The sequence below is a fragment of the Equus przewalskii genome, chromosome X (assembly GCF_037783145.1).
Source record: "Equus przewalskii isolate Varuska chromosome X, EquPr2, whole genome shotgun sequence".
In the NCBI taxonomy this organism is placed as follows: domain Eukaryota; kingdom Metazoa; phylum Chordata; class Mammalia; order Perissodactyla; family Equidae; genus Equus; species Equus przewalskii.
In genome coordinates this window covers 84,971,938-84,997,544 of record NC_091863.1, presented here as the reverse complement: position 1 = coordinate 84,997,544, position 25,607 = coordinate 84,971,938, and the positions used below count along the sequence as shown (strand labels likewise).

The window sequence follows — 25,607 nt, the reverse complement described above, 5'->3', positions numbered from 1 at the left end:
CTAGGTCATATGTTCCTAGGAATGTATCCATTTTTTCTAGGTTATCCAATTTGTTAGTGTATAATTATTCATAGTATTCTCTTATAATCCTTTTTTATTTCTGTGGAATTATTTGTAATGTCTTCTCTTTCATTTCTGATTTTACTTATTTGAGTCTTCTCTATTTTGGGGGGACTATATAAATATGGTCAATTTTGCTGATTTTTTTTTAAAAACTTACTTTTGTTAATTTTTTCCTATTGTTTTCCTATGTGCTATTTCATTAATTTCCCCTCTAATGATTGTTATTTCCTGGCTTCTGCTAACTTTGGGTTAAGTTTGTTTTTTTTTTCTAGTTCTTTGAGGTGTACTGTTAGGTATTTTATTTGAAATATTTTTTCTTTTTAATGCAGGTTTTTATCACCATAAACTTCGCTCAGTACTGCTTTTGCTGCATCCTTTAAGTTTTGGTATGTTGTATTTTCATTTTTTTTATTTCAAGATATTTTTAAATTGCCCTTTTGATTTCTTCTTTGACCCATTGGTTGTTTAAGAGTGTGTTCTTTAATTTTCACATATTTGTGAATTTTCCAATTTTCCTTCTGGTATTTATTTCTAGTTTTATTCCACTGTGGTTGCAAAAGATGGTTGGCATAATTTCAACCTTCTTAAATTTGTCAAGACTTGTTTTATGACCTAATATGTGATTTATCCTGGTAAATGTTCCATGTGTGCTTCAGAAGAATGTGTGTTCTGCCAATGTTGGGTGAAATGTTCTGTATACGTCTGTTAGGTGCATTGGTTTATAATGTTGTTAAAGTTCTCAGTTTCCTCATTGATCTTCTATCTGGATGTTCTATTCATTATTGAAAGTGGGCCAATGAAGTCCCCTACCGTTATTGTGTTGCTGTCTATTTCTCCTTCCAGTTCTGTCAATGATTGTTTTATATATTTGGGTGCTCTGATGTTGGATACATATATATTCATTGTTTTTATATCTTCCGGATGAATTGAACATTTTTTCATTATATAATGTCTTTCTTTGTATTTTGCGACATTTTTTTTACTTGAAGTCTATTTAGTCTGATATATGTATGGCTACTCCTACTCTCTTTTGGTTAACATTTGAATGGAATATCTTTTTCTATCCTTTTACCTTCTGCCTTTCTGTGTCCTTAAATCTAAAATAAGTCTCTTTTGGACAGCATATAGTTGTCTCCTGTTTTTTCTTTTTTTATCTATTCAGCCACTCTATCTTTTGATTGGAGAGTTTAATCCATTTTGAATTAAAGCAATAACTGATAGTCAGGACTTACTATTGCCATTTTTTAAATTGTTTTCTGTCTGTTTTGTAGCTTTTTGGTCCCTCTTTTCTTTTGTTGCTGTCTTCTTTTGCATTTTGTTGACTTTTTGTAGTGGCATGCTTTGATTCTTTTCTCTTTATCTTTTGTGTATCTACCACAGGTATTTTCTTTGTGGTTATCATGGAGCTGACATAAAACATCTTGAAGTTATAACAATCTATTTTAGTTGTTAAGATAATAATTTAACTTCGATTGCATACAAAAATACTTTTATACTTTCCCTCCAATACTTTGTGTTATTGATGTCACAAATTACATCTTTTTATATTTTGATCCATTAACATAATTTTATACTTAGATTTATTTTTATACTTTTGTCTTTTAATTACTATACCATAATTAAGTGATTTATGCATCATCATTACAGTACTACAGTATTCTACATTTGTCTATTAGTAACCCTTACCAGTGAGATTCACACTTTTACATGTTTTCATGTTTCTGTCTACTGTCCCTTCATTTTAACTTGAAAGATTGCCTTTAGCATTTCTTACAAGACAGGTCTAGGGGTGATGAACTCCCTCAGCTTTTATTTATGTAGGGAAGTCTTTATTTCTCCTTCATTTTTGTAGGGCAGTTATGCTAGATCTAGTATCCTTGGTTGGCAGGGTTTTTTTTCTTTCTTTCAGCACTTCAAATATGTCATTCCATTTTCTTCTGGCCTGCAACGTTTCTTTTTAGAAATTCTCTTGTAGACTTATGGGGGCTCCCTCATATGTGACAAGCCACTTTTCTCTCGCTGGTTTCAAACTTCTTTGTCTTTGAATTTGGCAATTTGCTCGTAGTGTGTCTTGATGTGGGGTTCTTTGCATTGATCCTAGTTGGATCTTTTGGTCTTCTTGAATATGGATTTCCACTACCTTTCCCAGATTTGTAGAGTTGTTGCTCATTATTTCTTCAAATAAGATTTCTGCCCCTTTTTCTCTTTCTTCCCCTCTGAGACTTCCAAAGTATATATTGGTCCACTTACTGGTGTCTCATAAGTCTCAGGCTTTCTTCACTTTCATTATTTTTTCTTTTGCTTTGACTAGATATCTTTGACTAGATAATTTCAAATGACCTGTCTTGAGTTCACTGATTCTTACTTCTGCTTGATCAAATCTAATGTAAAATTTCTACAGTGAATTTTTCAATTCAGTTATTATGTTGTTCAGCTCTAAAATTTGTTTGTTTTTTTAAAAATTTTCTCTTTGCATATATTTTCACTTTTTTCAAGCATTGTTTTCTTGATCTCCTTGAACATCTTCATGATGGCTATTTTTAATTCTTTGTCAGGTAATTCACATACCTCCATTTCTTTAGGGTTGATTTCTAGAGGTTTATTTTGTTCTTTTGATTGGGTCATGTTTTCTTATTTCCTTGTGTGCCTTGAAATTTGTTACTACCCATGCATTTGAAAACACAGCCACCTCTTCCAATCTTTATAGAAAGGTTTCATACAGGGAAATACCTTCACTAATAACCTGGCTAGAGATTCTGGGGGCCTTTCAAAATTTTTCTGGGGATGCGTCTTCACTAGACTATGTAATTTCCCAGTTACAGAGGTTTGTTGGTTTCTTTTACAGCAGCTTGTAGTATCTTGCTCCTTCTGGTGTCTGTCTGCAATACTGGAGGTTCTCTTGCACTGCCTCATGCTGCTGAGCTCTCTTTTATTTTCTGTGCTCCTCCCCAGGCACCCCAGGCACCCCAGGCATTCTGCTTCCCCATCAACCTCTGAGTCAGGAGAGACAGAAACCAATCCATTGTGCAGTCCCCCCAAAACCTGGAATACTAAATGTACATTCCACTCTTCTATTTCCCACCCAAGGGAGAAGCTGCAAGTTAAGGTTTTCCTTCCAATTGCAAGCTGTGCCAGCTTGAGGGAAGAGCTGACATGGTTGAAATACAACAGCTTTTCTTACGCTTTCAATGCAACTGTTCTTGGCTTTGACCTTGACTGGGGTATTATGACTTCCTATCTGATTTCTGGAGTTCTCATAAAGGACTTTTGGACTGTTCATTGTTGTTAAGTGCGTGTTTCTATAGAGGAACAAGGTCTGGGGCTTCTTATTCTATTACTGTCTTACTGATGTCACCTTTTATCTTGTATTGTTTATCTCAATCACCTCAGCTAAATTCCTGTCTCCACAGAAGCCATATCTGCATCTTAGCCATTTGTGGTCTCCATAGGATCTTAGACATAGTAAGTGTTCAATAAATATCTTCATGACTGGATAAGTCCTATCAACAATCCAAGTTAACAATCAGAGTCCCTTCTTAAACTTCTGTTAATTAAGAATAGGCATTTCTCTTTACCAAATAAAGCAAGTCAGGCACGTCTATCTTCTTTACAAAAGGACTACACATTAGCCAAACTCTTATTCTCATGATTTATTTTGTGAAGATTTAAAAATTTTCCTTCTGGTTTAAACTTGTACTTATCCTTTTTTCCATTAAAGCCAATTACAGAAGCAGTTGTAGGAAGAAAGATCAGAAAGAAAGATTTAGAAGAAAGAAGAAGATAAATTAGGCTGTAACTAGGAGAGCAAACAGAAGATTTTGAAGAGGAGGTGTTCATCACACACTGAATACCCATTGTGTGCCAGGCAAGATGCTACCAAAAAACTTGTTCAGTGGTGTCAAAGGGTGTAAAATGATCCTAAAAATAAAGAGGTGATAGAGGAGGCTTCAGCAATTCGGTAGTTATGAAAAGATATTTAGATAACTGAGAGATGAGTTTCAGCAGAATAGTAGGGTGGAAGTTTGACTTCAATAAGGTGAGAAGTAAATGAGATATAGTAAAACAGATGGTTTATGTATACTTTTTCAAGCAATTGAGTGTGGACAGGAAAAAGAGAGATGGGATAGTGTACCTCAAAGAGGAAGCAGGATAAGGTAAGTAGTTTTTAAAAAATATATAGATGCATTTAGAATGGGAGAAAATTTAGTGTATTTACTATGGGACAGAGTTTGAAAATTCAGTTGAAAGATGGGATATTTGATGGTTACCAAAAATTATGGGAAGGGGTGGAATCAAGACCAGAGGTAGACAATTTAAATTTGGGATGAGATAATGGCATCTCTTCTTTCTAGAATAGAGGAAAGGGGAAAAGAAAGGAAAAAAAAAAACGAAGAAATATTTTGAAATAGAGGAGAAGAAATTTGAGACATTTGACATTGAATGGTCTTGGTCTGTTGCTTCTGTGACTTTGGATGTGACACTGGTTTCCAGATGTGTAGAATAAAATAAGTTGCACTAAGTTTCCTTGCTAAGAATAAAGACCACTGTGACAGAGTGAAATGCTGATAAGAGTAGATTAAAAGCAGTAAAACAATCCATTTGAGGAAGACAACTGGAAGATGAGTAATAGAATTATCCATTGGCATACACAGACATAGTGAAAGTCAAATAGAAGGTTTACAAGAAATAATGGCCTAGTGGACCAATAGTATCATGGACTTGCCTCTGACAAATGAGAAGTTCCATTCTTACTAAGCTATTTCCACACATTACGTGAATGCAATGTGTCTCTCTCATCTCCTACAACTTTTAACCTGTGCCTACTGCTATTGCTGCCTTATTTGCTTTTTAACCCGTCCTTTTTAAGAAATCTTTGCACATCAGAAGAATCTAAAAACTAAAATCTCAGAAATGAACATGAAAGAAGGAAATAGAATGAAAGTGTAAATGCAAGCACAGAGTACCAGTCTGCAAAGTTTAAGAGCTGCTAGTTTAATATACTAAGTGGGCACTCCTGAGAACAGCTGTTCTTAGGTTAATAAGCTAATTACTAGGCTGAGTAAGGAGGTAGCAACACAGCCAGAAGTGAGTAGATAGATCATCTCTGCTATACATTCATACATATATAATAGCAGAGTCAATAGTAATTCTGAGCTGTCTAATAACGGTCAGGCTAATAATCATTTATTCAGTACTGATCCAGCTGATTCCTCACTAGTATGTTCAGTTAAACTGCCTGTGGGTGTCACAAAGAACCTTAATCTCCACACATGTAAATGGTTAATAATGGTTCATCCCGTTTTACAGAAATATCAAAGAAATTAATTAAATGATAACTAACAAAAGCTTTTAGTTCTTTGGAGAAGTATTCTACATAAATATGAGATATCATTATTAAAATTAACCCTTCCCTGTCTGCAATTCTCTTATCTAGAATCAGCATGATTCTTTTCCTTTCTAGAGCACTTTCATTTTCCCATATTTGAGGTAAGGGGATTTTCAAATTGGGTCTTGACCAAAATTCCCTCTCCTCTAACGCAGAGTCTCACTCCACATGTTGACATTCTTTTCATTCCTCTGCTGACTCATCATAACCATCAGCTTTGAAACACACCATGGTTATCATCTCACCAAGTTAAAATCTCATCAAATAGCTTAGCTGTAAGTGGAAAATCATCATTATACCAATGGGTCACTCTCAGCACATTTGCAACTAAGGAAAATAAACTATCTGATATAGGCCTTCAGTGGGGAGGAGCTCCAGTTCTTGGAAAACAACTGTTTAAAGCATATGCAAAATTTCAATATGTAGAAGCTCCTGGGTTGGTACCACATTTCTGAACAAAACTAAAGTGCGTTTTTGGACATGATGCATACACTATTAATTCAATTTTCAAAATTCACATATTGGCAAAGACTAGACTATTTCTATCAGAACCGGTCTATGGCCATGTCTGTCCTCCACTCTTTTTGATGGACCTCCCTTTCTCACCCAAGGGGTCTTAAATGGCTCCTAATTGCCACGTGTGTCCTCCTCTGCATCACTCTAAGCCTCAGTTCTTTCCGACTTTTTTAGGGACTATGCCCACAGTGACAATATCTTTCTGTTCTAGAAATCAAGTGCCAACTCTTATAGGTCTAATGCTGCTGCCTTTGATCTTTCAGTATCCATTTGTTGCCTGATTTCTGATGGCTTCTCAGCCTTTGACTTTCCTACATTGCTAGAAACCCAAGATTGGCATGTTCTCTGACCGGACCTATCTGCTCACCACCCTGCTGGGGCCTCTGCAAGCTCTAAGCTTGACTATAACTATCAGCTTGGGCTTCACAAACCTCTGAGTTTTCCCCCAGATCTCTTGCCTGGCCCTTATTTTGTGTTGACCCTGATCTATGGTTGCCCACTGTAACAATACAAGAGATAATTAGGGTAAGGAAAAGGGGAAGATTTCTGGTGTTCTCTAAATCGCAGCAACACATGTGCCTGTTAACAGGACCAGATATTTATATACCACCCCTGATATCTCTAAGTAATTTCTGGAAAGAACTACTTCTAAAGGAGCAAAATGTCTTTCAAAATTTAAGCCATATCTATACAAATAAAATGTAGAGAATAATTAAAGGAACTATTTAAATAATGCAAAGTCACCCTTCCACCTCAATTATGAGGACACTTAGAAGTGGTTTGTGTATGAACGAGTCAGATAATATTTCCTTAAATTTTCTACAAGTTTACCTGTAATATAAAATCCACTTTTATTTATATGAAATAATATAAGCTATTTGAGTTGGAAGGGGTATCTAAATTATTCTGTTTTTTCCCCAGTTCATGTTGGAGGTTTAGACATAGTCAAAATATGTAGCTTTAACTTTTTCCCTTTTCAGATATTTAAAAAGCATCCATTATCCACTGATTAAAATGGGTTAGAAGATAGAACTGATGAAAAGTCCTATAAAGCTGATGGTATTGATATAAATACAGACATAACATCCTGCTGGGGAATAGAGCCCTCAGTTGACAAATATTCCTAATAAATTCCAACAGCAGAGAGTTCCCTAATTTATTTTCAGTCTCTAATCTATCCTTCCTATCCTTGAATGACACAGATGAATTTATTATATCTTTTCAGATGCTGGAGTGTATGCTGTTTTCTGGCCCTTTAAGTGTACATCCCTCTGGAAAACTTTTCTATACTGCCTTGTGCTTCACAGCCAGTTTTCAGGTATGTCCGCAGCTTCTGAATTAGTTTGCCATTTGAAAAAGTGTTTTGGCCTGAGTTACAATGGTCGAAAATTCAAAATAATCATCTCTTACTCATTTGTATTTTCCCACTGAATCAATTAACTCTGGATACTCTTTTAACTTATTCATTTAGGATCACTCACCTTTTGTCCAAAAATCCACTTAAAAAAGGAAAGAGAAGTAAGCCCCCAGTGCAAAAAGACTGACTAAACAACAGTACTAACACTAATGAACATTATGGGTAATTATTAAGACTCTCAACTTAGGCCTTACTATTGATAAACTACTTACTAGCTTGGGTAAGTTATAGAATTCTCTGAGCCCAATTTCCTCATTTAAAAAATGGGCCATAGATATTTTTCCAAAGATGACATACAAATGGCAAATAAGCAGACAAAAAGATGCTCATCAGAGAAATGCAAATCAAAACCATGAGATACAAAAAAAAATGGAAAATAAAAAGTGTTGACAATGGGGCTGGCCCCGTGGCCGAGTGGTTAAGTTCACGCGCTCCGCTGCAGGCAGCCCAGTGTTTCGTTGGTTCGAATCCTGGGCGCGGACATGACACTGCTCATCAAACCACGCTGAGGCAGCGTCCCGCATGCCACAACTAGAAGGACCCACAATGAAGAATATAGAACTATGTACCGGGGGGCTTTGGGGAGAAAAAGGAAAAAATAAAATCTTTAAAAAAAAAAAAGTGTTGACAAGGAGAATTTGGAATGCTTATGCATTTCTGCTGGGAATGTAAAATGGTGCAGTTGCTTTGGAAAATAATCTAGCAGTTCCCCAAAAGGTTAAATATAGAGTAACCAAATGACCCAAGAATTCTACTCCTAAGTAAATATACAAAAGAAATAATAACATATATCCACACCAAAATTTGTATGCTAATGTTTATAGCAGCATTATTTATAATAGCCAAAGAGTAGAAAGAACCAAAATGTTCTTCAACAGATGAATAGATGAATAAAATGTAGTATATCCATATAATGGAATACTATTCAGCAATAAAAAGAGATGAAATACTGATACAAGCTACAACATGTTTGAATTTTGAGAACAATATGCTAAGTGTAAGAAGCCAAACACAAAAGACAACATACTGTATGATTTCACTTATGTTAAATGATCAGAATAGGCAAATCTATAGACATAGAAAATTGATTAGTGGTTTCCTGGAGGTGGAAGACTGAGAAGTGACCGCTAATGGGTATGAAGTTTCTTTTTGGGGTGTTGAAATGTTCTGAAATTGATTGTGATGATTGTTTTGCAACTCTGTGAATATATTAGAAACCATTGAAATGTATGACGTAAGTGGGTTAGTTGTATGGTATATGAGTAATGTCTTAACAGTGCTCTTAAAAAATGGGGCAAATAGTTGCATCTATCTCATAGAGTTATTGGAAGAATTAAATGAGATAATCCATATAATATATTTAATACAGTCAGGTGCTACATAATAACATCTCAGTCAATGATCGACTGCATATACGTTGGTGGTCCCATGAGATTAGTATCATATAGCCTAGGTGTGTAGTAGGCTACACCATCTAGGTTTGCATAAGTACATTCTATGATGTTTGCACAACAAGGAACTCACGTAAGGACACATTTCTCAGAATGTATCCCTGTAGTTAAGCAATGCATGACTGTATAGTGTCTAGTACCTGGTAAGCAATCAATAAATGATAGCTCGATTACTACTACTACAAATAATAATAACTATTCTTAGTAGTAGTAGAGCTATTATTAAATAAAATGAATTTATTATAACAATAACTATTATTAGTAGTAGAGCTATTGCTAAATAATATTTTTTATATATAGTTAAAATATGTGTAATACAGTCATTATTATTATTATTATTATTAGAATATCCCTATTACACTGATAGCTTTCTGAGGGTATAATTTTGGCCCTAGATGATGTTAGCTTACTCAGTACACTATAATAAAAACAACACAAACTTTGGAGACAGATAAATCTGATCAAAATCCCATTTCTGACACTTACTAAATGAAATGAAATGAAAAGATGAAAGTTATTTCATCTTTCTGAGGCTGAGTTTCTTCTTCTGCATAATGGTTCAAAACTACCTAGTATTACTTTGGGCTTTTAGGACAAATAAATGAGACAGTGTTTGTACAAATGACCACTGCAGTGCATAGTACATAGTAAATTCTCAAATAATTTTGTTTCTATATGTGTCAAATTATGGTATTGGCAGTAATGAAAGTGTGATGAAACACCTTCAACTAATATGTCAAGAGGACATAAGCTTCAGCAATGGCCCCAAACAGCAATATACGCACAGAGGTTTGGTCAATATTCATGTTATTCCTAAGATGCTCATAATCAACTTGTTACATCACAGATAAATCTTTAGTAAACTGTTAACTTTTTCTTTTCATTCTTAAGTGTCTCAAACCCAGTACAACTAAGTTATAGCTTAGACAAAGTAAGTAAACCAGTTTCAGTCTCAAGCATTAATACAGCAGTTAACTCAGGGAAAAGGCTTGGCCCAGATTTTCCAAAGTTGTAAATAATGCACATGTTATACATTCTGGGCAATAAAATAGTTTGCAGTTTGAGGTAGCCCATGCTAAGTCATGCATGTTATCCTGCAAAAAATCGTCTTTTGGAAACAACTCACTAACCCTAGAATGTCTACGAGGGAGAGTGAATGCTGCCATGAATCAGTTCCAATTATGTGTGCCAAGAAAGTTGAGTGAATGCATGATACCCTTCTTCTTCCTTTCCAAAGTTGTCACTTACTCAAGATTTAATGAAGGTTTTCAAGAAGTTATTTGAAGCTAAAAGGGTAGAAGGAGTATACAAAAACAGAAAGAATTCAAAGAAATCCCTTGCTACCACCATTATACACATAATGCATATACCAAGTCATAACTTGAATTAATGAAATGATCATGTATTGCTATTTGCATTGATAGTAATACTGGCGTGACATTTTAGCTCAACTGGTTGGTGAGTTGCTTTTGGATTCACAACTATAGAAAGAGTTAACTAATTTTGCTAAACTGAAGAAACTCAAGGATATCATAGGTTTCCATTTTTAGTTTTCGTCACATTAAAGAAAATGGCTATTTATTTTTTCAATTTATTATTTCAAAAGGTTATATCTTTGGCAACTTATAAATATTGTCAAATAAATCTAGTACTTGGGTTGAGGTTACAGAGATAAGTCATTATATTGAGTGAAAGTCAGAGAGTATAGATAGAACTGTTAATTTATGAGATCTTGCCACAAAAAAGTCACTCTCCCTTTTCCCCATGTCTGTTTTGGCAGTTATCATATTGCATTGTAATTCTGCTTACATATTTGTCTTCCCCACTACACTGAGAACACCGTAAGGCCTAGGATCTCATTTTATTCACCTCTATATCCCCAGGATCTAACACAGTATTTGGCATCCACTAGGAATTCAAAAAATGTTTTTAGCTAATTAAAGTGTAAAACAGATAGATTTGGTTAAACAGCTAATTTCTTAATTTGGGATTCAACTAGTTATTTATTTCTGCCTTATAGTCCTGAGTATTGTATTAAATACTATATTTTGCTTTATTCTCTTGTAGAGTCTTTTACAGTGGTCTCTTAAGAGACCTAATATAATTTTCAGTAGAAACTGATATGCTAGCAAAATTGATTTCTAACAAAGATTAACACTCCTTATATACACAGAGAACGTTCAAGCGAGTAGCACGTAACACAGTCATGAAATATAAATTTGGATTGCCTGGAATAATAAAATAAATTCTGAATGAGAAAAGAATAGAAATAAAGAGAATCTTTCATACTGGATCAGATTCATCTAGAGATGAACTATCTGGCTTTTTGAAACATCTGAGGTATTCAATTAGCTTGGACTGTTCCACTGGTCTGAGTTTTTCTGACACGCTTTAGGCCCCCAGGCCTTCTTTTGACTCTGACACAAAAAGAGAAAGTAAACGGTCTTTATATTTATTTTCTGCATAACACTAACTAGCTTATTTTAAGTCTTGGGAAACTTCCAAGAAAAAAAGTTACCATCAATGAGAAGAACACGGCACATTTCCAAATTTAATTGAAATTAGATGTCAGATCTCAAATGTTTTCATCCACATTTGTTCGTAGCCTTTTCAAAGCTTCTAGGAGTCTGTTACAGTTTGTAAAGCATGCGTTTGAGTTCGTTAATAAAAGCAGTATCCAAAGAAGGGTCTACTTATCATCAATACATTTCAAGTGGGAAACATGTCACTATGATGTTAGTAATTTGGTATTCAAGTGCAATATAAATTAATATATTGTAATGCAGAGTTATTTTTTCTTAGGAAAATTCTTGAAAATATACTTCTTTTCAAATGCCAAAAAAATAATTAGTCCTGGTATAGCAAAGTCATGTTTATCAAATTTAAAGCTAAATTTACCTTCAGAGAGAGAAAATATATAGAAGATAACAGGACCAAATTGGATTTTTGTGTGTGATTTGTACATTGCTCTTGTCTTTGTATTTCATCCATTACCATAGGCAGCTTTAGCTGAATAGGCGTGCTTTGTGAGAGCAATAGTATTCATATTATTTTGTTAAGAATGTGTTTATCATCTCAAAATATATGGTTATTTTGTTAAGATTAATCTTCTTTCAGCATTACAATGTGAACACAATTTAGCAACAACCAAACTGTCATCACTATGTCAGCAAAAAGTATGTAAATTTCTTGAATCTTGTGGATGACTAATGGATTACGTTATAGGAGAGAGAAAGTCAAGATGTTTATTTTCCTCTAGAGACACAACAAAATATCTGTACTGAAGCCAATTCCATGCACTAAAATGTATTCATTTCTACTGAAAATTTTCATTTACTGGATTGCTTTTAAAAATATACAGAACTGAGAACTGAGCGTAACCCTCAAAAAACACATAAATAATTATTCCAGACCATGTTTTCTAAAATTACCTTGAAGCTGATAGTCAATGTTTCCCCTAGTGTTTCTCATTTTGCATAAATTGCCTGCATGAGTTTCTTGTCCATAGGGAAAATGGAATTCACAGTGTTCTAGAGAAAATTAATTAATCTTTGTTCTGGGTATTTATTTTTTGACAAACTACACCTAACTTAGTGGCTAACGACAACCATTTTTATTTTGCTCATGACTGTTTGTGTCAGAAATCTGAGTTCAGCTCAGTGGTTTGTCTCTGAACTACATGGCATAAGCCAGGGTAGCTGGGGCTGGAGGATTCACTTCCAATATGGCTTCTTCACTCACATGTCCCGTGGCTTGGTGCTCATTGGCCTCTCTTTCTCCACATGGTGCCTCATCCTCTAGGGCCTCTCCATGTGGCTTGAGCTTTTCACAGCATGGTAGTTTCACAGCAGACCAGGAGACCCGAAGAAAAGTTGCCAGGTTTCTTTTCACTTAGTCTCTAAAATCCCAGAGTATCACTTCTGCCATAATCTATTGGCCAAGCATGTCCCTAAGGTCAACTCAGATTCAAGGAGAGGGGAATGAGAAACTACATTTAGATGTCAGGAGTAGCAAAAAGTCTGTGGCCAACTTTAATCCACCACAATGTTGTCTCAAATTTTAAGTACTGGGATTTGGGAAACCTGAATTTGGTAATCATGTGCTTAGTCATTTGTATTGGATTATTGTATTTTTGGGTAGTTCCATTTCTAGTTCTAGTTTGAGGGTGTCTAAAGCTTAATGCACTTGATAAAGTTTTAAAAAAGGAAAGGAAAATAATTTCCGGAAGTTTTCATGATCTTACTGAATTCTGAAAGTTTTCCAGATATAGACAGGGATGTCCAATCGCCCCAATTATCTTTCTCTACCTCTTTTTACCCCTAGGGTTTCTAAACCCTCATCATTCTGACTTTAGAGCTCCCACTGACTGAGGAGCTCTCTGACATTTATAGTGCTCCTAACGTCACCTCACTATTGAGGCATAAGAGTAACTTACAAAATGATTTCCAGCTGTAAATAAATGGTGCTAAATAAATCTATGGAAAAGTTAAGACCATTTAAAATTAACCAGTCATGTACTCCTTGAAATGTCAAAGATCTGGTTTAACGGATTTTGTTTTTCTTTCTCTGAATTACATGGTTGCTGTAGCATCTCAGAGAAACAGCCCTTCTAGCATGAAAAATGGGCAGGTCTCCATCTTTCTGTCAATAAAGTTGTTTCCAAATTGTGTTACAAATTAATAACTGAAAAGTTTAGCTTTGCATCTAATATAAATTGCAAGCAAATTACTTTAGTGATTTTACAGTGTGGTGTCGGTGGTGGGTTATTTTGGCATATATACCTATGTTGGAATACATATTTATACAAGGCATACATCTTAGAGAGGTCCTGAGTAGCACATACAGGTGTTGCACCCCAAGAACCTGAAAAAAATGTACTCCCTAGAAGGGTCTGTTTCCTTGCTCAAGAGCAGAACTCCTCACACTTTTCTGTTGAAGTTTGCCTAACAGCAGAGGAGAATGAAGAAGTATCTACCCAGGGGTCACGAACACAAAATTTACTATGTTTTATTTGAAACAGTTGTGTGAATTTGGCTTTCGACTCCTTAATATATAAGTTTTCATATAAAAACAATTTATCCACTTGAATCTCCGTGAAAACTAATAATACAAGGTCATCTGATGGCTTCAGGTAACCCCTGGCAAACTACAGAGTACCCTTGAGGTATTATTATCCCAGTATGGATGGAAAGATGTAAGTAAAAATTACTGAGGGGGTGTATCAGCACATCTAGATTTGGCTTTAAGAAATGTAATTACTTGGCAAGATAATACAAGTAGCAAGGGGAGAGCCATGGTCTACTACTTCAACATTATCTACGAAATAGTCACCACTTCCACAGCCCACTCTTGACAACATGCTTATTATTGTCTCCTCATTTTGTTTTAAAATACTTAACTTTGGTACTCACACTGCTAGGCTGCATTAACTACAATGTGCTATATTTCATTGTAGAGAAACGAATAAACTCTTAGGAATGTAATTTTACCCATCTATTTTCAAGATAGAAATAAGCCTCTAACAATCCATGTTGGAGTGGAAAGATCAAAAGTTGAGTCAAAAACTTCCCAAGTGAGTAAAATACTGGGGCCAATTCTTCTTCCCTGGCTATATGATTGGTAGGTACCACTATGGCCACATATTTTAATAAATCATATACCTAAAGTAAGCCTAATACATTTCCACCATATTTACTTAGTACTCTTGTTTAGAATTGAAGAATAGAATGAAACCCAAGATACATGAAAGCTCACAGATGTTAAAGGATATAGTTTAGAGTAAAGGCCACAGTTTGGAAGAGATACTAGCTTGCCTGTGAGTTTCAAGCTTACAATTCTTGAAACATAAGTATTAGTAGTGGAGGACTCAGAAAAGGGGCTCAACACCTTGCATCCTTATCTGAGTCTATAAAAAGACCGTAGCACCCATAAATCAACTTGTTACTTTTCTAAGCACTATATGATTCATAAATATTCAGGTTCTCAACCTAAAAACAGGTTTTAATTGCTCTAGATTGTGCCATTGGAAATAATACTATAAATTGTTTTAAAGGCTGTACTGAGTGGTTCTTTTATTTTAAAAAGTGCTTGTTCTCCAGGAGTTAATGCTCTCTAAATAACAATTTTTGGCTGACAAACATGAAAAGTTTTCTGTACCAATCACCAATGCACGACACCAATGAATCTATCAATCACAGAGTTAAAAAGCTCTGTCCTACAGCACACTTAATACCCAGTGTAACCAATTAGTATTACCATTCCTTGATGCAATACAAACTCATTTTCTTAAACTGCTATTGCACTGAACTCCAGGGTTATAAATGAGCAGATGCAAATTGATTTGCATGTAATAACAGTGGCAATAAACCTTTCCTGGTTCGTGCAATTTTCCCCATCTGTTAACAGAGAGAAAGTTTAAGATCTACTATTCCCAGAAGGGGACTTACCCAGCTGGACATCTATAACACTTGGCTGATTCTCCATGGGGAACAATGGCTTCGGAGGCTTGTCTGTGAGTAAAGCTAGAAGAGAAAATGAAAGAAGGTAATGGAAAAATTGAGATAAATCACAGGATAAGAAAGATTCTATCGAGTATGATATTTAATGTTTCTAGACTTGATGGTGTGTAAACATTTATTAGACAGTGTTCCTACTTGAGGTGTTATTCTATCCATACAATATCCATTTCCCCGCACATTTAGAGCACCATTGATTCACTGTAAATAGACCATTTCGACAGCTACACTTTCCGACAAGAGCAGACAAATGGACTATTTTGAGTGGTTTCTATAAGCTTGTTTGTCAAAGAAACATAGATTTTAAAAGTATAATTAAATACACATTAAATCTCCATACCTACATTGAGGTGTTAAATATTCTTAATGAAATATTACCCTAATGGACATTTCTGGTAGATTGAAGCTTTTATGTCTCTGAATCATCCCTTACTCCCCACCTCAACCTCCATAACAAAATTATAAAGCAGTGGTACCTTCATTAAGCTAATTGATCAAAAATACTGACTGAGCAATTTTTGTCCACCAAGACTTGTGCTAACAGGTTTTATTGTTTCCCTCAATTTACTATGTAGGACTATGAACACAGAATTAACACATCAAAATAAAGAGATAATAGAACAAAGGACACATTCTAATGAAAAATTGTAGCATTTGAGCCATAAGGCTATATGTGGTAAAGGAATGGAGAAAGGAGAACTCTATATTGGCTGACAGAGTTGGGGAAAGTTTTCTAAAGGAAGTGGGTCTCCACATAGACCTTAAGGAATAGAAAGGCAGAGAGTAAGGAAGAAGTAACGTAGGAAAGATTAACAACACAAACTAAGGAACAGAGGTGGAACTTAGCAAACATATTGTTACTATAGGAGAATGATCTGGATGATCTGGTGAGAAGGAGTTGGGTGGGATGGGATAAAGAGAAAGTTGCTCATCATGTGGAGTCACTGGAAATACAACTAGATAGATAGAATGGAGATAAATTCTGGAGGATCCTGAGAAACATGCGGAGGAATTTGAATATGATGCAGTAGACTAGAAGGCCATTGTAGATTCTTGCAACAACATCAACAAAAGACTCAAGGGCAGTGCTATCTAAAGATGATTGGCTTGATGCATAGGATGGGCTGGAGAAGAACGCAACCAGCTAGGAAGATGCAGTAACAATGCTGCAATGGGGGGATGAGGAGTCAGAGTAGTGGAGTCCAGGGAAGTCAAAAAAAGGAGGGAAATTTGAGCCACCTGGAAGAACGAAATGGGAGGACTTGGCACACAGATACAAAACGCTTTATGACAAATCTTATATCAAGCTATTATCTATATCCTGAATTCCTTTTAATTATTCCTCTATTTATGTCTTGCTTCAACTATCCAACTGGAGTCTTACCTATTAAAGGGAAATGCTTATACTTCTTTGTAATTCATGGGAGACATAGACTAGAGCTGGGAATATAAGAGATAAACATTAAACCATCATTAATTGACTGGCTTAGGAATTCCCTGCTGAAATAAGAGAAGTCCATCTCATACTTGCAAGGATATTTAGAAGCGAAAGAGAGAAACAAAAGTTGATCACGTGACAAGTCAGGTTAGGGAAATAAATTTGGTGAGTTCTCAAAATAGTTGTTAATAACAAACAAATGCACCAGAAATTCACTTAGGAAAGAGCTTTATACAACATTAGCTTCATCTTCCTGATATCCAAATTGCTTGAAATGGGAAAAATTTAGTGAATTGTTCTCATTTTTCCAATAAATCTTTATCAATGGCCCGCAACACATCTTGTCCTCATGGAATCAAACAATATATTTTTATAACTAAACTGATTTGGGAATAATGGCAACAAACACACAAATACAATATCTATAGTCACAATTCCTAAATATTCCAGTTACTCATAATAATTTGATATTTAAATATTATTTGAAACATAAAGGATATACTTTAAACAAAATTTAAATATTTGAATTCAAATTCCCGTCATAACAGATGTTCAATTTTGTTGTTGTTTGCTATTGTTTATAACAGCAAAATATTGGAAACAACCAAAACATCCATCAGTAGAAGACTTTAAGTAATATCATGATACTTTCATATAACTACAGATTATGAGGCAGCTATTTAAAAGAATTAGGTAAATCTGTACATTATGAAAATATCTCCAAGATATACTGTTCAAAGAAAAAGTAAGGTTTCAGTGTGTACAGTCTACTAACCTTTGTGTAAAATATATATATATATACATACATTTGTGTGTGTATGTGTCTTTATACGTGTATGTATGTGTTTTGTTTAAGTATGGAATATTTCTGAATGGATACATGTGAAACTGGTTACAGTGATTTCTTCTGAGGAGAGGAACTGGATGACCAAGGAATGGTGGGGGCATGGGAGAAGTGAAGTATGGGCAGGCAGAGTAAACTTTAATTTTCACTATAAACCTTTTATACATTTTGAACAACATGAATATCCTGTATATTCAAAACATGAATAAAATTAAAATTAAACAAAATCCAGCCACCTACATTTTATTTATAAAAAAATCATTTTGCTTTCTATGTAGAACTGTTATCAATTTGCCTTAAACATCCAGATTATAGACACTTAGCTTGCTGGAAACTGTTCTTAGTCTTATTTTCAAATATGTCTTGCCTCCAAATGAATTAATTAGAATGTGATAGGTGGAAAGCAACTGTAAGTAATGTATTTCACGCTCAAAGATAAGTATCTTGTCCTACTTTCATCAGGACATGAATTTGGGGTCATTGCTGTCCCCCATCCTTACCTCCTGCCATGGACTATGGACATATTTACCCTGATTCTATTACTGTGAAATGTCAGTTACTGAAGTGATGCTTATTAATATTAATGATAATTTTGAGTGCCCTACCTTTATATGTGGATCATAATTTTCAAATGCTTTCAGATACACTAGCTTGTGTGATCTACACAATGACCTTAGAAGGTAAGAAAAATAGTTACAATTATGCCCAAAGCTAAATGATGCTTACATTGTCTCATTTGGTGCCCCATCATGACCAAAAGCCCCCATTTGCAGAATGGATAGGAAGACAGATATACGTTGTAAGCAAGAGACAGGTAAAAACTTTCGGCACTGAATCGATGTTTTAGCCTCATTGACTACACGCTAATTAACTAAACTAAGGTTCCTAGGGCAATGGGAGTGGCTTTGCGGCAAACAGCCAGCTGAAACATGATTCCTGTAGGACATTTCACACACATACATTTTTTTCCCTATACCCATGAATGAAAGGGGATGAACTTAGACTTACCCTAACACATCCCAGTGGGATGCATGGGTGTGGAGCCTCATTAAATTCCAATATCATGTCTAGGCCTGGGAATTGTCAAGAAGTGCAGAACACTTGTGATGATAAAGCAACAACTGCAGCAGTTCATCCGGATCCTGACCACCAGCCCAGAGGCAAATCTATCAGCACCTAGCATAATTATAGCATTTTCAGATTAGCTAGAACATATGTTGCCATGGGCAGGCAAGCTCATTTCTTTCTTCTTCTTTTTTTAAATCTCATCTGAAATTCACAGAATGAATTCAGAAATTCATTACTGTTTGGGAAATGAAGGGGAGAATTGTCAATACCAGACTCTCTGAACAACAGAGTGGAGATTTACAATTTTATTAGAAAACTTATCCTGGACCTCTAGAGGGACTAATTGGGGTCTGAGCTAGTCTTTGAATTTGCTGCTCAAGCTTCAAGTTTCGATTGAAAGAATGGGAGAAAGAGATGCAGTTTGGTACTAATATTTCAGCCCACAATTCCTCCCTTGCATTTCCCTCTGTAGCTGCTTATGTGTAATTATCTGTAAATAGAACTGCTCTACTGAGTACACCACGACACTAGTCTTAATGTTCTGGTGAAGCTACTACTGTTACTGCCTACTTCTTCCTAAAGCTAGGTTTTATGTTTGACACTAACTTTCCTGAGGAGAATGTCCAAATTAACCCTTTCTTTTCTATTGCAGGCAAAGGTTGTGTCTACCTGTACAACCAGATCAATTGGTTTGACTGAAATGATTGGTCATTTTCCATGAACTTAGTATAAGAAATAAGTAGAGTTAGTTGTTTGATTGAATCAATTTATTTGACTATATTGCCTAAGTGCTACATCCTGTTATTCAAGTTTCATAGTCCTCTTTTGTTGTTGACTTGTCTGTTTAGTTAGACTTACCAGAGAGCTAAGTGGTAGGTGTAGAACGACAGCTTGATGCAAAGGACACCAAGTGAATGAACCCACTAGGAAAATAAAGTAATGCATTAATTTCTATGAATAAACCTATTATGGAATTTGTATGTTAAGATCAATGAAATGAATCCATCCAAATCCATTTAACACACGGGCACAAAAATCACTATTTTCATCACAACATTTAACCATTCAAAATCTACCAATGTCTCCTATGTTTAAAAGAGGATAAAATCTGAGCGTGCCAGCTGGGAACATATAGGCAGCCACAATATAGCCTTAAAAAAATCTTCCTCCCTTTTTACCCACTCTTTTTCTATTTTATCAATGTGATAGCCAAGTTATTTCCTCATTTGCCTCATTAACACATTGCATTAATTTCCAACTCTACATCTTGGCTTAAACACTTTCCCTAAGCTTGAAAACAAGTAATAATAGTTAGCATAGTTATCATTTACTTAGTATCTACAGTGTGCTAGGCACTGTTCTGTGGCATTTCATATTACATTTTACAAATAACTTTCCCAAAGTCAAGTAGCTTTTGACTAGTAAAGCAGGGATCTAAACAGAAATCTGTGTGATTTCACCATGCCCACAATGCCTCTCTAAGACCTTCTCCTTCCTTTTTGCAATTACAAGTCTCATCTAGCCTCCAAAAGCCATTTTAAGTCCTACATCCTCCAGAAAGCCCTCTCCAATAAAAGCCCAAACTAATCTCTCCTCTCTCCGAAATCCTAAAGCATTTACTATTTCCTTGAACCACTCATTTGGTTCATCACATACACTGCTTTGAATACAAATTAAGTCTCACCTTATATGGGTATTTCTACTCTCCCTAACTAGATTTTTAAGCTCCTGGAAGACAAGGATCATGTCTCATTTAGCCAGCAATTAAGATACTGTCTGACACTGTGGAACAAATAAACACAATCTCCAAATTAACTTTCCCATGGTATTCTTTCTCTAAAAATGGGTGCTTCCTATAGGGTTCTTAGGTTACAATGAACAGAAACAAACTCTTGCTAATTTAAGCAAAAAGAGAATTTATCAGAAGGATATCTCAAGGACGGACAGGATGTCTGGGGAACTGAGTTTAGAGACAAGAAAGAAACCAGACCAGGCCTAGATATACGGGCAAAAGGGACTACACAATTTCATCTTGATCCCATCATTGAATTGAATTCACTCCAACTGGTTTTCTGTTTTTTGAAAAAAATTAAATAAACCTACACATCTACGGACAGCTAAGCTTGACAAGGGAGCCAAGAACACACAATAGAGAAAGGAAAGTCTCTTTAATAAATGGTGTTGGGAAGACTGGACAGCCACATGCAAGAGAATGAAAGTAGACCATTATCTTACACCATACACAAAAATTAACTCAAAATGGATTAAAGACTTGAATGTGAGACCCGAAACCATAAACCTTCTAGAAGAAAACATAGGCAGTACGCTCTTCAACATTGGTCTTAGCAGCATCTTTCCAAATACCATGTCTGACTAGGCAAGGGAAACAAAAGAAAAAACAAACAAATGAAACTACATTAAATTAAAAAGCTTCTGCACAGCAAAAGAAACTATCAACAAAACAAAAAGACAGCTTAACAATTGGGAGAAGATATTTGCAAATCATATATCTGATAAGGGGTTAATAGCCAAATTATATAAAGAACTCATACATCTCAACAACAAAAGAAATGAACGACCTGATAAAAAATGGGCAGAAGATATGAACAGACATTTCTCCAAAGAAGATACATAGATGGCCAACAGGCACATGAAAAGATGTTCAACATCACTAATTATTAGGGAAATGCAAATCAAAACTACAATGACATATCACCTCATGCCTGTCAGAATGGCTATAATTAACAAGACAAGAAATAACAAGTGTTGGAGAGGATGTGGAGAAAAGGGAACTCTCATATACTGCTGGTGGGAATGTAAACTGGTACAGCCACTATGGAAAACAGTATGGAGATTCCTCCAAAAATTAAGAAAAGAACTACCATATGATCCAGCTTTTCCACTGCTGAGTATTTATCCAAAGAACACAAAAACACAAATGTGTAAAGATATCTGTACCCCCATGTTCTCTGCAGCATTATTCACAATAGCCAAGACTTGGAAACAACCTAAGTGCCCATCAAGTGATGAATAGATAAAGAAGATGTGGTATATGTACTCAATGGAATACTATTCAGCTATAAAAAAATATAAAATCTTGCCATTTATGACAAGATGGATGGACCTTGAGGGTATTATGCTAAGTGAAATAAGTCAGATGGAGAAAGTCAAATACCATAGATCTCACTCATAAGTAGAAGATAAAAACAACAACAACAATAACAATAAATATATAGACACAGAGATTAGATTGGTGGCTACCAGATGGGAAGTGGGGAGTGAGAAGTGTGAAAAGGGCACAAGTGTATGGTGATGGATGGTAATTGGTCTTTGGATGGTGAACATGATATAGTCTACACAGAAACTGAAATATAATGATGTACACCTGAAATTCATATAATGTTATAAACCAATGTTACCTCAATAAAAATTGTTTTGTCTTGTTGTATTGTGTCTTGTTTTTTTGTCCTTGTGTCACTTAGATCAAGACTCAAAATCCCAGGAAAGATAAGCTGAATAGACAAGTTTTGAGCTTGAGCTCCAGTCAAGACTACATGCATACCTTGAGGAAAAGAAGAATTCTTCAAAGCAAGATTTCTCAACCTTTGCTGTAATTGTAATTACTAACTTTCAGTGCCAGACACTTCTCTGTTGTAAGTGGCTATCTTGTGCATTTTAGGATATTTAGCAGCATCCCTGGCCTCTATCCACTAAATGCCAGTAGGACTCTCCCCCACCTGTGACAACCAAAATGTCTTCAGACTTTGCAAAATGCCCCCTGAGGAGCAAAATCGTCCCTGATTGAGAACCACTGTCCTGCAGGAAACTTAGGTTGTCTGATATTCTGAAGGAATTGAGGATTTTGGGAAAGAAGACTTGGGAATAGTCTTCATGTGGGAAAACAAAGTGGAGATCCTCGCTAAGCAAATCAGATCTAGGGAGACCTTGTTAATATCCCTAAAGGTTTCCTGTAATCATGACGGGAGATTAGCCAAGCCTGGCGAAAGTAGTTGACTAATTTCAAGATTTCATATTTTGAAGACAGGATGAATCTACAAATTGCTGAGCTCTGGAAAGATCATAAGCACTATTATTATTTGGAGAGGAATATCCCTTTCTGAATTAACTACATAGGTTTCCTAATTCTGAATTATGATGGAGAAATTTTACTCCACTTAGTGAATCTAAAATCCCCTCTATTATAAATATTTCAGTTCTAGGATTACTAGGCTAAAAGTCCCCTAATTTATGATCATCCAGGAAAAATTCACAATAAACATGATTATTTAATATAATCTTTAATCCTCCAAACCTAAAAACTCAGAGAGGACCAGTCTTGGATACAATGTGTCTCCTTTGCCCTAACCTTCCTCGTTTTGTGTACCCTACTTCAAAGAAGTTTCTTCTCCAGCCGGCTTTTAGGTACCCAGGGTTGTGTCTCTCTAATCAAAACTTGCAACGTCTCTGCAATTTAAACCTTAGTATGAACTTAAGACATCTGTATCTCCCCTCCTAAGCCTAGTTGCTTTTGAAGGATTGTCTCTAAATATGGAATGATAGGCTTTGCTCCTTAGTAGAGAATTAAACAGTAGGCACATATCAGGCCCAAGAACCTTTCCCTGAACTCCTGTCTTCACATTGGTGTTGGTCAATAAACAGGGTGGCCTTCGGCAGAAGTTGATGACAGATAAAGTTATTTTCCTGAAGATTCCTACCAGCATTATTATGAGTGATTTCTCCACTTCATGACATCTTAGGAAAGAGAACTCAGGTATATTTTAAATTAAAAATACATCAATGTTCATTAAAAGTCAAGCCTTGTTTTCACTTCAGCCTGTTATTACCTCCATCAACTAAGCACTATAGCAATTTTTTATAAATATGTTCTCTACCAAAACTCGAATATTCTCTGTCTTATTTAAAACAGGCGGGGACAGGGGCTGGCCCCGTTGCTGAGTGGTTAAGTTCACGCGCTCTGCTGCAGGCGGCCCAGTGTTTCGTTGGTTTGAATCCTGGGCGCGGACATGGCACTGCTCATCAAACCATGCTGAGGAAGCATCCCACATGCCACAACTAGAAGGACCCACAATGAAGAATATACAACTATGTACCAGGGGGCTTTGGGGAGAAAAATGAAAAAAATAAAATCTTCGAAAAAAAAAAAGTCTTTAAAAAAATTTAAAGAAAACAGGAGGGGACAGACTGATACGTATTGTTTGTTTATTAACTCTATTTAGAGAAAATATGTATTCTCTACGTATTCCAGCTATAATAGAAAGGCTGTGATGGGTTCAGGAAAAAAAGCCAGTGATTCTCAGAGTCATTTGGAGATTCGTTTTCAATCCACTGATGACTCAATTGCCAAATATTTTGACATGCATCTCTCACACCTCCCTACCCCTCATTAAGAACCATTTCCTTTAGTAAGTCACTATTACTGATGGTGATGGTTTATGTTCCTCATGTGTGTATTTGGAAGATAACTAATTGAGAACCAGAGAGAGTCAGATAGGAGGTTATATTCATACAATTAAATTTCTCTTAAAACAAACACATTCTAGTTGCATTAAAAATACTCCTGCTATCATTTAAAGCTATTGCAATTTTGCCTTTATTTAGAATAGAACTAAAGTCAGTTATTTTCTTTCAATGAATAAGTGATCCTTTAACAGGAAGATGCTAAATTGCTGGTGAAGTACCAGGCAACCTACCTAGCCATTGCTCCTGCATGGCTCAGGGCCCCTCTAGTAATGCTCTGGGCATCTGGCTCAGAGTTTGTGTACTGCCTTGCAATTCAGTGGATGTGCCTTGAGGGTAGAATGGTCAGGGCTGCTGTGAAGTTGCCCTGAGGTGCCCTTTCCTCTAGATTCCACATTTATCTCCACTAATATTTGTTTTGAGCAACACATGAGCTTTGGGAAAGCTTGAGCATAAAGGCAGGGCAATTTCTTCTCAATGCCATTTGACACAGGGCCCTTCTCTGGAGAGAAGAATGTTTATTCAGCACAAATCTGCCCAGACATAAAATAACTTCTTCAAACTTGAAAAGAATACAACCTTGGGGGAAATGGAAACTTAAACAGAGGTTATGATGGTAGGGTTTTTTTTTCCTTCACAGAGCATGCATTTTCTTCACTCTTGCCTTTTCCCCTCAAGTAAGATTTTGCCTTCTCTTTCTAAAATAGTACTCCCTGTCCCCTTATATTGTTGATATCTAACACATTCCAGATGTGGTTACTATCAAAGAAATTATACAAAATAGTGTACTTCTGGGTTCCACACAGAACTTGGGATGTAATTAGCACTAAAATAAATATGAGAAGTTAAACACAGAAGATGGATCAATTTAATTTTTTCTAGCTTTATTGAGATATAATTGACATATAACATTGTGTAAGTTTAAGGTGTACAACATGTTGATTTGATACACATATATATTGCAATATGATTACCACAATAGTGTTAACTAACACTTCCGTCACATCACATAATTACCATTTTCTTTGTGGTGAGAACATTTAAGATCTACTGTCTTAGCAACTTTCAAGTATACAATACAGTCTTGTTAACTATAATCACAATGCTGAACATTAGATCCCCAGAACTCATTCATCTTCTAACTGGAAGTTTGTACCCTTTGACCAACATCTCTTCACTTCCCTCCTTCCCAGGCCCTGGTAACCACCATTCTACTCTCTGTTTCTATGAGTTTGGCTTTTTTAGATTTCACATATAAGTGATATCATGCAGTATTTATCTTTCTCTGTCCTACTTTAGTGTAATGTCTTCAAGTTCCATCCATGTTGTCACAAATGGCTGGATTTCCTTCTTAGACATGGCTGAATAGTATCCCATTATATGTACATATACCATATATTTATGAAACGGATCAATTTTTAACTTGCTTCA

General features: G+C 35.6%; 1 protein-coding gene across 1 annotated transcript in view; it reads right to left on the bottom strand.

The window, feature by feature from the left end:
* IL1RAPL2 (interleukin 1 receptor accessory protein like 2) overlaps positions 1 to 25,607 on the bottom strand; it is a 969,697-nt gene that overhangs the window by 238,028 nt on the left and 706,062 nt on the right. Inside the window, exon 7 of the mRNA XM_070605106.1 lies at positions 15,280 to 15,354. Coding sequence (XP_070461207.1) covers positions 15,280 to 15,354 — 75 coding nt within the window. The remainder of the gene's footprint in view (positions 1 to 15,279; positions 15,355 to 25,607) is intronic.